This window comes from Chiloscyllium plagiosum, chromosome 19, assembly GCF_004010195.1.
Source record: "Chiloscyllium plagiosum isolate BGI_BamShark_2017 chromosome 19, ASM401019v2, whole genome shotgun sequence".
In the NCBI taxonomy this organism is placed as follows: Eukaryota; Metazoa; Chordata; class Chondrichthyes; order Orectolobiformes; family Hemiscylliidae; genus Chiloscyllium; species Chiloscyllium plagiosum.
In genome coordinates this window covers 13,748,702-13,763,037 of record NC_057728.1, presented here as the reverse complement: position 1 = coordinate 13,763,037, position 14,336 = coordinate 13,748,702, and the positions used below count along the sequence as shown (strand labels likewise).

At 41.8% G+C, this 14,336-nt stretch overlaps 1 protein-coding gene across 4 annotated transcripts in view; it reads right to left on the bottom strand.

Annotated features, from left to right (window-relative positions):
* Positions 1 to 14,336, bottom strand: part of pot1 (protection of telomeres 1 homolog) — a 330,564-nt gene that overhangs the window by 237,500 nt on the left and 78,728 nt on the right. For all 4 annotated transcript variants that reach the window (XM_043709136.1, XM_043709133.1, XM_043709135.1 and 1 more), the window contains exons 4-5: positions 11,305 to 11,402; positions 2,761 to 2,871 (exon numbers count right to left, since the gene is read on the bottom strand). In XM_043709136.1, the coding sequence (XP_043565071.1) occupies positions 2,761 to 2,871; positions 11,305 to 11,402 (209 nt within the window). The remainder of the gene's footprint in view (positions 1 to 2,760; positions 2,872 to 11,304; positions 11,403 to 14,336) is intronic.

Here is a 14,336-nt window from a genome sequence, read left to right as displayed (position 1 = left end):
AGTCCCTCCTCCCTACCTTTTATCTTAGCCTGCTTGGCACACCCTCCTCATTCTTGAAGAAGGGCTTATGCCTGAAACGTCGATTCTCCTTCTCCTTTGATGCTGCCTGACCTGCTGCGCTTTTCCAGCAACACATTTTTAAGCTCTGATCCCCAGCATCTCCAGTCCTCACTTTCTCCCTGTTTCTACACTGTAGGGAATCTAATCTAATCTACAAATAAGATGAACTCCTGAAGCAAGTTTATAAACAATTGGATTCAGCCTACTTGCTTGCATCACTAATCATAGAATAGATTCATAGAATCCCTACAGTGTGGAAGCAGGCCAATCAGCCCACTAAGTCTATGCTGACCCTCTGAAGAGCATCCCACCCAGACCCACCTCCCGACCTCTTCCCTGTAACCCTGCATTTCCCCATGGCTAATCCACCGAGCCTGGACACTATGGACAATTTAGCATGGCCAATCCAGCTAACCTGCAATCTTTGGATATACCAGTGTGAGGATTAAGTGACCATGTCCAAAGAAATATGGCTCCGAATGTCAGTTTCAAACCAGAGTGACCCCCTCACTGTACCAGCTGGGAGTCCCATCATCATGGAGACACAGTAATCTGGAATTGTAGATATGCAGAAGATCCATGACCTGCAGAATTTGAGAGATGTGCTTGGGGGTAGTCTAGTACAACGTCTGCACTGACATGGTGGGGGGAGGGGCTTGCTGTTATGGGCTAAAATGGCAGTCACACTTACAATGGAAATCTAGCCCTTGTACAGCTACAAATTTGTAATTCTCACTGTACCCCAATACTTTTTTTCCCAAATTAGAACGTGTCCAATTTGAAGTTTGTAAGTCACAATAAATGATGACAGAGATTAAAAACAAAGTGACAACACATACATAAATCTCTTATATGTATCAGCAAGGATTTCTAGCAATCAATAAGATTGGCCAAGGAAGTTCTGGCACCATCTTGCAACCTTTGAGGACAACCATTTCTATGCAGAAAAGATCATGTAGGCTTCGAAATTAAGGATATTCAGTCAGGGCTTAGGTCACTGAAATCAAATTAAACGCTTGTTTCTCTGCCAGCACTTTGATACATTTCGGATAAAAATGATATACTGCAGATCATCGGGTTCATAATACAGCTAGTTTCTATCTATTTAAACAATAAATTCCAGAATTATGGGAAAAATATTTCAGAGACATCGTCGTTCAGGATTCATTTATCACCATCCAAGTAAGTGCAACCTCTGCTAAGTCGTTTTATATTAATTCTTTGTTGTGGAATATTTTGATATATGTATAAATAGTTTTTAAAAGCTAATGAAGTAATTTTGCTGTATCAGTACCTAAATTGCAAGCCTGCATCATATACTTAAATGAAAATAACTAATAGTTAAAGCTCTGTATCTTTCTTTCAATAGTATGCTTGTCAATTTTACAAATTAAAACCTAGTCAAGCAGGAACACTTGCAGATAGATTTATAGGAGAATGCACTTGCTTGTAAATAGAACAGTGCAAGTGAATGTAAACCATTCTTTTTAAAAATGCAATAATAAGAATGAAATAATTATGATTATCCAAGCATAGCAATGGCATGTGAGCATTTTATAGGTCTCTGCATGCATTATACTTTGTAAACTATGCACAATATTTTGACAGGATTCCCCTGCACATAAACATAAGAAATGTGATGGTATATTGATAGATGGTGACACCTTAAGTGAAAATAATTTCATACTGCTTTGGTTTCATCTTCAGTCCAAAGAGTTGGCTCTGAAAGGCACTGTGCAACAAAGGAAGATCAATTTTATTTCCTGAACAAACCCCAAAATGAATATTAGGATGACAAGCAACAATTTTAGTATGGGAAAGCATTGGATCATTTAGCCAGAACCATAAACTACAAGTATGAGGGAAGGATAAGCAAATTGGTGAGTATTCAGATCCTCATCACTTCAGAATCGTGCCCAGTTCCAGCCTCTGAAATAGAAGAGAAACAACCAAACATCGGGTTATGCAGAGAAAAGCTTCAGTGTTGATCAGTCGTGTTGGAAGTCTGAGTAACATTATGGAAGCTTGCTTGTTACAGACTTGAAAGTTGACAGCAACATGAAGACCTTATGGGGAGAATTTGAGATAATTGAGGATGTGAAAATGCCAATTTGGAAAAATAATGTTAAATTAAACCAAGAGGGAACAAATGACACAGTTTCAAACTGGTGAAAGGCAAATTTCAAAAAGATGTTCAGATGGTCTCACGTAAAAAGTAATCAATGTGTGAAAACCAAGTATGGTAGACCAAAATCATGAAATCACAAGAAAAAAAAATGTATTTTGCAATGACAGCTGAAGGAGATTTTGGAAGGATCAACTAAAATAAGCCAAATGACTTCTTCATTCATTAGTATTTTGTTCTCCTGCGATTGCACGTTTTTCAGTTCTACTCACGGTTCTTCTAACATTCACTGTTACTCAAGCAAGTTCAGTCTGCTTCCCACCTCAAATGGCATCTTTGATACCATTTCTTTTAAAATTACAAACTGATTAGGCATTCTGCCCAGTTTAGCTCATCTATAAATAAAAAACCGCAACATCATATCTACTCTGGACTTCAATGACTTCAGGGGAGTCGTGACTGAATATCCAATCCTATGCACCTTTCAATGTCCATCAGAATCTTCCACAATTTACTCTAGAGAGTTTTCAGCACTCCCAAGAAAATAGATTTACCAGCCCTAAGCTAACACTTACGAACACTGTTGCTCCCGTCTCTTCGGAAAGTTCAAGCTGTAAAACATGTCTTCCATCTTTACTGGCACTTGCTGACTTCCTGACTAGGAACTTGCTGAGCACTACTTTGTCCTGCCAAGATATGAAGAAAAAATCAGAAGAATTTATCATAAATTAATGAGCAAGGCAATAATTGAAACACTTCAAACATATTATTAAATAGGTTTGCAAAACTAGGAAGTCACAAGAATTCCATTTCGACAGTTCCTGCAAGAATACTGCAAACTGCTTTTGAAATGTGCCATGTTTAAACAGAAAGCTTCTGAAATGTTAATGACTGACCCATCATTAAACAATTCAATCTTTCAGTTGGTACGCGCTGTCTACCAGCCATCAATGAAAGCCGTCACTTTAGAACCGAAACAAAAACAGAAATTGCTGGAGAAGCTCAGCAGATCTGGCAGCATCTGTGGAGAGAAAGCAAAGTTAACTTTCTGAGTCCATTGATGCCTGATGAACTGTTAGCGATGAGGAGAAACTGGCACTTATGCTGAAACTGAAGGTTTTTTGAGGGGAGTGGTGGTGGAGAGGACAGAAGATAGGTGGAGACAGAACCCACAGAGAGACAGTGTGATGTGAAAGGGGGTGGTGAACTAGGAGCTAATGGATAGCAGGCCAGGCCAGAAGAAAAGCCAAATAAGAGACAATAAGACCCAAGAATGAGAAAATGGGTTAGCTATGCTAAATGCAATCCATGTAATGTGATAAGGGGCCTGGGAGTATGTGGGAATGGGTGACTGTGCTAAAAGCAACCCACGATATAAGAGGACGGGGTGTGGAGTGAAAAGAAAAATGTAAGGATTGAATCACGCTCTAAAGTTATTGAACTCTAAAGACTACAGGGTCCCCAAGCTAAATCTCTATCCTTTCTGGAACACAGAACCTGAGTCTATTAGTGTGTCTATTAATACATATTTTTTCCTGACAGATATAACCTCTAAGTTCTAAAATTACCATAGCAAATCGTTTCTGCACTTTATCCCATTCTGAAGGCCAGAACTATTCATAGTATGCTCAAGTGTGGTTTAACCAAGGCATGAGACAATTTGAATATAACTTCTCTGCTTTTCAATTCTAAACTTCTGGACAGGAACCTCTCTGATCACTGGGAGCAGACTTCTTTTTTAAATGGCAATTTTTTTAACCTGAGCATTTACTTTCAATGAATGTAGTATCTGCACCTTCTGAACTCCATCTCATTTGCATGTGTAGTTTTCAAGGAATATGTAATCATCTTATTCTGAAATATAGTTTTGCCGATTTATCGAAGTTAAATTTCAATTGGTAAGTGCATACCCATTCTCTAACTTCATTACTGCTTTCCTCTATGTTTGTCATTTTCTTCTTTTGTATTAACTACATCCTCGAATTTGATGTCATGTCCAAATCTTGTTGCACTTCTGATTTGAGTGTCCAGATTTTTGTATAAAAAGGGAGCCTCAGAAATTTCAGCACTGATCCAGATGGAATGTGACTTCTTAATATTCACAATAACCCTCAACCCATTTCCCTGCTTTGAGATGGTTAACACTGCATGACACATTTTCCATCCAAATATAAAGAACTGGCTGGTAGCTGATTGGCTCCAAACACAGATTCCTACCTGAACAGCCCTAATTTACTCGGGAAGATCAGGCAGATAGTTGAGGGAGCTGATGACTGCAGCTCTGTACACATTCAGGATATTTCAGTTGACAGAGACAAATCTCAATGCTAATATCAATGAAACATTCTTTAATACAATGCAATGTGGAGTGAAAATGTCAGCAATACTTTCCTTCATTCAACTCGATACAATCAGACATCTAACACAGCGCAAGGTGCTGATGAAACACTTAACAAAATTAAAAGAACAGGTCCATCTCAAGAGCATTATCATCCATTACAGTCATAGAAATATACAGCACTGAAACAGACCCTTTGGTCCAACGTGTCCATGCCGAACAGATACCTTAAATAAATTTGGTCCCATATGCCACCATTTGGCCCATATCCCTCCAAACCCTTCCTATTCATATTCCCATCCAAATGCCTTATAAATGTTGTACCCGTACCAAACTTCACCACTTCCTCTGGCAGCTCATTCCATATATGGACCATCCTCTGCATGAAAATGTTGTCCCTTAGGTCCCTTTTAAATCTTTTCCCACTCACCTTAAACCTATGCCCTCTAGTTTTTAACTGCCCCACCTGGGGCAGACAAAGTCTGTACAAATAGACTTTGTCTATTTATCCTATCCATGCCCCTCATAACTTTGTAAACCTCTGTAAGGTCACCCCTCAGCCTCCGACGTTCCACGGGAAACAGCACCAGCCTATTCAACCTCTCCCTCTAGCTCAAATCCTCCAACCCTGGCATTCAACCTCTCCCTCTAGCTCAAATCCTCCAACCCTGGCAACATCCTTGTCAATCTTTTCTGAAGCCTTTCAAGTTTCACAATATCCTTTCTATAGCAGGGAGACCAGAATTGCACGCAGTATTCCAAAAGTGGCCTAACCAACATCCTGTACAGCCGCAACATGATCTCCATTGAGACAGTGAGTTACTTTTCCAGATAATTGTTCAGAGTGAAGAGGACGCAAAGGATGCTTGCGAAAGGGGTCATAATGGAGGAAAAGTGCGGAAGAGTGGAACAATGCAAGAGAAAGTAATGAAGTCATTGGGAGTTAAAGGCAGAGGAAGAGGAAAAGTAACAGGCTAAGGGAGAAACAGCATTAAAAACAATTCAAAATCCACAATTCACAGCCAATTATTAAATATCTTGAGGCAATGTTTTTAACGGTGATAAAACACAAGATAGACATCTACAGAAGTTTCTCTGCTGGCAAATGATTTGAGACAAAATTACTTTTTCACATTCCACAAGCACAACCACATTTTACTGAGCAGAGTTCACAGCCTGTAACATTTCAGCTCCTTCAGCCTGTGGGGCCACACAAAATGCAGACATGCCTCTTTGTGTCGTCTATCTACATACAATTACAATACAACCCACTGAAAACAGGCAGAGCTGTTCTCACCAGGCATATTTTCCTTATGCCTACTGTTGAAGAATTAATGTACTTTAATACATTTCCTCTACTGCCAACTAGAACAATGGACAGCAAGACCCCTTCACTGCTGTGGTTCTGTTCGCCGAAGTTTTTGTTGCAAACGTTTCGTCCCCTGTCTAGGTGACATCATCAGTGCTTGGGAGCCTCCTGTGAAGCGCTTCTGTGGTGTTTCCTCCGGCATTTATAGTGGCCTGTCCCTGCCGCTTCCGGTTGTCAGTTTCAGCTGTCCGCTGTAGTGGCCGGTATATTGGGTCCAGGTCGATGTGTTTGTTGATGGAGTTTGTGGATGAATGCCATGCTTCTAGGAATTCCCTGGCTATTCTCTGTTTGGCTTGCCCTATAATGGTAGTGTTGTCCCAGCCAAATTCATGTTGCTTGTATCCCTAGTGTGTGGCTACTAGGGATAGCTGGTCGTGTCGTTTCGTGGCTAGTTGGTGTTCGTGGATGCGGATCGTTAGCTGTCTTCCTATTTGTCCTATGTAGTGTTTTGTGCAGTCCTTGCATGGGATTTTGTACAATACATTAGTTTTGCTCATGTTGGGTATCGGGTCCTTCGTTCTGGTGAGTTGTTGTCTGAGTGTGGCTGTTGGTTTGTGTGCTGTTATAAGTCCTAGTGGTCGCAGTAGTCTGGCTGTCATTTCAGAGATGTTCTTAATGTATGGTAGTGTGGCTAGTTCTTTGGGTTGTGGCATGTCCTTGTTTCGTTGTCTTTCCCTTAGGCATCTGTTGATGAAAATGCGAGGATATCCATTTTTGGCGAATACCTTGTATAGGTGTTCCTCTTCCTCTTTTTTCGGAGGGAAGTCTTGCTGCCATCCTGTCATTGTTTTGAGAAGGCTTCACTCAACTCACGTCTGGACCAATCTTGACACCACTACACTCTCAAGAGATGCCATGGAGCACATACAATTCTTTGGAAAGTAAGATGAAGGCACCTGGGAAATCTCGCAATGTTGACAATGCGATGCCAAAATCCGCACTCATCAGCATCTTCTGCAGGATGAACATAATAAGAGAAAAAGGAAATTCCTTTCATCCTTGCTTATTTATAAGAATAGGTAACGATGTTTATGTGGTACAGAAAAAATAAACATAGACATGGGATAGAGGAATCCAGACTGATGTAGATTCTTTTATCTCCAATTTAATAACGATCACACAAGAAGCCTATTTATGAAACAATGCAAGCTGAGTGCACAACTGAGGGGCTACTGGTAATGAAGAGATACTAGTCATACATCAGATGGGATACCCGTCATACCTAGGCAACGTACTCCATTGCCAGGTAGATATTATAGCTGTAATGAAACATCCTGGCTCGGGGCATGGCAAGTAAAGCATAAATAGAGCACAGTACTATTACTGGATATTTGACAGGGCCCACAGCCTTGGCAGTATCCAGTGCTTCTAGCTGTTTCTTGATATTATATAAGGGGTATCAGACTGGCTGAAGACTTTGGAGAAGGCTGCGATGGATCAAACAAAAATACTTATGGATGAAGACTGCTTCAGCCTTTCCTTTTGCAATGAATAGCTGGGTTCCCCACTTGTTGAGAAACAGGAATACTTGTGAAGCTGCCTCCTCTGCTGCCACATTCACAACTGGACGTAGTGGGATTGCAGAGCTTAGATCTGATCCGTTGCTAGGGTAAATGGTTAGCTCTGTACATCACTGGTTGACACACAGTTACTCCTCGTTTGGGCTTCACCAGGTTCATATCAGATCAGCCATTTCTTAACCTTAATGCCTTCAAACTTCAGCTTCCTTCACCCGCTGATATCTTTAGTCTTCCTTACCTGCCCCCAGCCCCAATGGAACTTTCATATTTCCTTCATTTTCAAAAAAAAGCCCATAAGAAGCTGAATTTTGTCCTTCTGGTATCAAACAAAGATACCCCATAAAAATTACCAACTCATTCAAAGTTCAAACTCTACCAAGACTTTAATATAATCTTCAGGATTTTCAAATCTAATTCTGGTATCAACTAAACACTATTTCCTGAATTAATCATCTATTGTTATCAGAAAGATAGACCTTCCCTCCTTTTCTGAGGCTCTTTGCAAAAACACAGTGCGGAGAAATGAGAACCGTGAAACTTGGTGTTTGTTACGTTGCACAAGTATTAAGAACGTTTGAGCTTTAAGGGAGATGGAGCAGTGGTAACACCACTGGACTGGCAATCTGGTGCCCCACGGCAAAATAGAAACTGGTGTAATTTAAATTAAATTCATAAATCTGGAACGTAAATCAAGTGACAGCAATGGCAACTATAGAAACTGTCATTGATTTTTTTGCAAAAGCCCATCGAGGTCACTAACGTCCTTTACGGAAGAAAATCCACCCTCCTTACCAAAGTCTCAGCCTGCTCCTGTCCCACTGAAGATTCACAAACCTGACTTCCCCAGTCAACCAATTGTCTCAGCCTGCTTGTGTCCCACTGAACTCATCTCTGCATACCTTGACACCGTCTGTTCCCCTTAGTCCAGGAGCTCCCTACCTATGTTCAGGACACCACCCACACCCTTCATCTCCTCCAAGATTTTCATTTCGCCGGCCCCCAATGCCTCATCTTCACAATGGACATCTAAGTCCCTGTACACATCGATCCACCATGACAAAGGCCTCCAAGCCTTCTGCTTCTTCCTCTCATGCCTTCCCAACAGTACCCTTCCAATGACACCCTCCTCTGCCTGGTTGAACTGGTCCTCACCCTCAACAACTTCTCCTTCCAATCTTCCTACTTCCTCCAAACCAAAGGGGTATCCATAGGCACCTGCATGGGACCCAACTATGCCTGCCTGTTTGTTGGATATGTGGAACAGTCCATCTTCCACAGTTACACCGGCACACACCACACCTGTTCCTCCGCTACATCGATGACTGCATCAGCACTGCCTCGTGCTCCCATGAGGAGGTTGAACAGTTCACCAACTTTACCAACACCTTCCACCCCGACCTCAAATTCACCTGGACCATCTTGGACACCTCCTTTCCCTTCCTGGACCTCCCCATCACTGTCTCTGGCAACTGGCTAACTACAGACATCTACTACAAGCCCATCGATTCCCACGGCCACCCAGACTGCACCCCCTCCCACCCTACCTCCTGTAAAAATGCCATCCCTTATTCCCAATTCCTCTGCCTCATCTGTTCCCAGGATGACCAATTCCATCTGAGAAAATCCTAGATGGCCTCCTTCTTCCAAGATCACAATTTCCCTTCCACATGGTCGACGATATCGTCCAGCGCATCTCCTCCACTTCCTGCACCTTTGCCCTTGAACCCCACCCCTCCCAACTCAACAAGGACAGAACCCCCCGGTCCTCACCTTTCGCCCCACCAACCTCTGCACACATTGCATCATTCTCTGCCATTTCCGTCACCTACAAACAGACCCCATCAGAGATATATTTCCCACCCCGCTCCTGTCAGTGTTCCAGAGAGACCATACCCTCCGCGAGTCCCTCGAGAGGTCCATACCCCCCACCAGCCCACACCCCACTCCCAGCACCTTCCTCTGCCACCACAGGAAGTGCAAAACCTGCACCCACGACACTCCCCTCGCCCCTGTCCAAGGCCCTAAAGGATCCTTCCACATCCGACAGAAATTTACCTGTATCTCCTCCAATGTAATCCGTTGCACCCAATGTGGTCTCCTCCACATCTGGCAGACAAGACGCCTCCAAGTACATCTTTTCAAAGAACATCTCTGGGACACCTGCATCAACCAAACCCATCGCCCCATGGCTGAATACTTCAACTTCCCCTCCCACTGCATTAAAGTCATGCAGGTCCTGAGCCTCCTCCATCACCAAACCCTCATTACCCAACACCTAGAGGAAGAACGCCTCATTTTCCACCTTGGGACCCTCATTCCATGTGGTTGCAATGTGTATTTCAACAGTTTCTTCATTTCCCCTTCTCCCACATTATCCCAGTCCCAAGCCTCCAACTCAGCAATGCCCTCCGGACCTTTCCATCACCTTTCCCATCTATCTGCTCCACACCCGTGCCGACCTATCACCTTCTCCCTCACCTTCATCTATCTATTGCATTCTCAGCTACCTTCCCCCTGGCCCCAGCCACCACCCCCAGCCCCAACCACCCCCACCCCCTCCAGGGCCCACAAGCCTTATTCCTGATGAAGGGCTTATGCTCAAAACGTCGATTTTCCTCTTCCTCAAATACTGCCTGACCTGTTGTGCTTTTCCAGCACTACACTCTCGACTCTGATCTGCAGCATTTATAGTCCTCACTTTCTACTCCTTACCCATTTTGACCTATACGTGACTCCAGGCACATAGCAATATGGCTGACTCTTAAGTGTCCTCTAAAACAGTCCTAGCAAGCCAAAGACATTAGGGATGGGTGTCAAATGCTGGTCCTTGATGCCCACACACCATGAATGTGCTAGTTAAAGGGTTTGTTAGTCGAGTCAGTAAATAACATTTCAGTGGTGTAATCATTTTTCAGTCCTGACAGAGTTCTTCTTACTGCCAACTGCATCTCAATGGATGTGTGCACTGACTCCTCTCTGAATGTTCAATTTAAAGACAGAAGTGGAGAAAAAAGTTCACTACAGACAGTGCACTCATTTTATTCTGCCAGCTTGTTTTTTACATTTCAAAATTGATCTCCATGGCATTTATCTGCACTGACCTGCCTTTTTGACAGTCTCACAGTCTTTTAACAACTGCGTGGTGTGTGAGACTGCTTGACAGTTGTATCCTCTGTTCAGCGCGGAATGGTCAAAGAGGTGAGCAAAGCTATCAATGTCGCAAGGAAGAATATTTATAATTTTGGAGTGTGGAGTGGAATGCTAGCCCATTAAAGTTAAGAAGGCAGGGATTGCCTTTCAGAATCAAGATACCACAAAAAGCAGGAAACTCATCCTTAAATGATTGAGATTGGCAGGTCCATTGGCCATTCACTATGTGGAACACCAAAACAGTACCATGCTGTAATGAAAAGCTTCACTTTGAATCGATGACCCCGCACCTTCCATAAAAATTGCACTGAGCTTACAATATAGAACAAGGCCATTCAGCTAAATGTCGATGTAGGCATTTGTGCTTCTCAGCCCCACTTCCTCTAACTCAATCAAACCTAACCCTCTTCTTTCCCCTTCATCTGTTTATCTAGCTCTCCCCTTAAATGAATCTCTATTATTTGTCTCAAAATCACTTTGTGATAGCGAGTCCCACATCCTAACTCCTGGGTAAATAAGCTCCTTCTTCATTGGATTTACTAGTCACCATCTTAAGTACATGTTTCCCCTTGCCCCAGCAAGTGGAAACATTTTCTCCATGTCAAATCTGTCAACCTCTTCCATAATCTTCAACAAGTTAGCCTTCAGCTTTCTCTTTTCTAGATGCAAGACCTCCATCCTGCTCAATCTTTGCTGATAGGTATAACCTATTAGTCGAAACCCGCATTTAAAGATACCTTACCCCTTGTTTAAGTGTGTGTTCACAGTCATCCACCAACTTTCCAAAAACAAAGGTGTTAATGGTTGACAGGTTGGACATTGGCTGTCGTGTAGTTGACTCTAAGAAAAGGAAAAAATTATAGCTGCATTATAATACAGATTTCAGGTTCAATTCTAATTATCTACAAAACCCAGTTTGAGCAGATACACTTTAAAAGAAAAGTTCAGCATTTATATCAAAGTAGTAAATCCTGGTGCCGCACTCTTCAGAACATCAATTACATTTCTTGATATACCAGCTATGTGAATAATGATGCTAATATTTAAATATGTATCAATTCATGGGGTTAACAATTTTGAACAGCAGCAATGATTTTGTTTCTGGACAGGAAGGGTGTGGGACATCTGAGGCTGGGGAAAAGTAGGAGGAGAGGGATAGAGGAGAGGCAGATAGACCAACTGAAGGAAGAACTTTCAGTCACACATTACTCAAGTGTCTTACACATCTGCACATTGGACAGGGAAATCCGAGATAATAAATTAAATTTGAAGTGCATTTCCTCATTTTATAAATAAAGACCTTCATGTATGTTGTAAGGTTGCTCGCTGAGCTGGCAGGTTTGTTTTCCTGTGAGTAAACAGTGAGTAAACTTACAACCTGAACCTCAACCTGAGCTACAAATCTTCTCAAAAATCACAATCTTCTTACAAAGCTGTTTCCAGACGACAGAGATATTGTCAAAGTTGTCCCTCAGGGTTGAGCGCTGTTTGTGATGCACATTAGTGACTTAGATTTGGGAGAGACAGGGAAAACCAGAGATCACTCAAATAGGGAGAGTGTGAAGGAATTAACAACAAATTTCAAAAGGACATGGGACAGGCTGATTGAACGGTCAAACATGTCATCCACCAAAAGTTAATGCAGAAAAACGTCACACGGTATATTTCGGTAGGAAGAATGATTAAAGGAGCCGAGAAGGCAAACAACAGTGAATAAATGTATCCAGTCGGTTATCTAGAAAATGCGGCATAATGTTAAATTTAAGCAGAGCCATTGAGGGGTGAATCAGAATGCAATGGTTCGACAAATACTGAAAGGGATGTGGGACGAAGGCAAGTAAATGGCAAAACAGAGAGGCAATATCGGTTTAACAATGTAATCCTAAAGTGGCGTACAAAGTAAACCTGGGAGGACTTCTGCTTAATTTGCTGTAAAAAGCATGAGAGGTTAGCAAAGCACTAAAAAAGTAATATAGGGTCGCTGGCTTTGTAAAAAGAGTGGAAAAACCAGAAGGTTGTACTAAATCTTATAAAACATTCATCTGGTTCCAGTATGAATCCAAAACTGGGTATCGTAATTTAAGGAGAAATTGCTTAGGATGATTCCAGAAAGGAACAATTACAACAGCTTAGAGAAACTGCAACTCCCTCAAGCAGAGAAGGCGAAAAAATGTTTTGATAGCAGTGTTGAAGCATTGCTAAGTGCTTCGAAGTGGAAATGAAGACAGTTTCCAGTAGCTGATGCATTCCGTACCAGAGGAGGCAGGTTTAAGGTAACTGATAAAACAACTCGGGACAATGTGAGGGGAAAAGCATTATGTGGTTAGGCTGTTTAATGCTCTATCCAATGAGTAATGGAAACAGAATGAATACTGGTTTTCAAATAGGAAATTGATAGACATTTTCAGAAGAGTGGTGGCAGAGATACAGGGAAAGAGCACAGTTGTGGGACTAGTTGGATTGCTTGTTACAAGAGCCAGCTCATATTCAATGAGCCAAAAACTCTCCTCTGTCCTGCAATTTTCTGTGATTCTCCAGAAGAACAGGGCTAGAGAAACCAGATTTAAGAATGACGCACAAAAAGAGACCAACATCAAGGCTGAGCTACATGTCATCATCCTGCTCACACTAAACAGGGAGAAGTGTTTAACCTGTCAGCAAGGTTTCAAAGCTTCACTCACAATCAACCAATTATTTTTAAAAAAGGGGTATAAACAGCATGGTTGAAAAATGTGTTGATGGAAAAGCGCAGCAGGTCAGGCAGCATCCAAGGAGCAGGAGAATCGATGATTCACCCCTCAATGGCTCTGCTTTAATTTAACATTATGCCGCTTTTTCTAGATAACCGACTGGATACACTTATTCACTGCATTAAGCATTTCTCCAACACTTTACTATTCTGTATTTAGTCGAATATAAACCTTGTCTATTCAACCTGTCATTGAAATTTAAGCGTTTTAGTCCCTTATTAATGTGAAGCATGGAGCAGCATGATTGAAGAAGGGCTTATGCCCGAAACATCAATTCTCCTGCTCCTTGGATGCTGCCTGACCTGCTGCGCTTTTCCAGCAACACCTTTTTCAGCTCTGATCTCCAGCATCTGCAGTCCTCACTTTCTCCCATAAACAGCATGGTGCCTACGACAATACTATTGCCTTGTCTCCAAATACCATTCACTATGAGCAGATGGCATAGTTGGCAGGAGGCAATCATAAAACGTTATCCCATGATTATCTATATTTGGACCATGCCTACTAAAATGAAAGTAAAACTGGTCTGCAATCATGGTATTCCATGCTTCACTTAATAAGGGACTAAAACGCTTAAATTTCAATGACAGGTTGAATAGATAAGGTTTATATTTGACTAAATACAGAATAGTAAAGTGTTGGAGAAATGCTTAATGCAGTGAATAAGAGTATGCAGTCGGTTATCTAGAAAAAGCGGCATAATGTTAAATTAAAGCAGAGCCATTGAGGGGTGAATCAGAATGCATTGGTTCACACAAATATTGAAAGGGATGCGGGACTAAGGCAAGTAAATGGCAAAACAGGCTAGAGGGAATGCAGAGTCTACTTATCTTCCTACTTCAATGACTGCAGTAAATGTTTCTACAAAACCTCATGAATACTTACAGTTTAATGATGTAGCGAGCTTATTAAATTTTAATTCTTAGACATTTTAGGCACACTAGCTTTGAATAAATTTAAATAAGTTAGAAGTTCATCAGAAATTCATCTGATTTATAAGCAAGCCGTACATTTGACTTAAAGC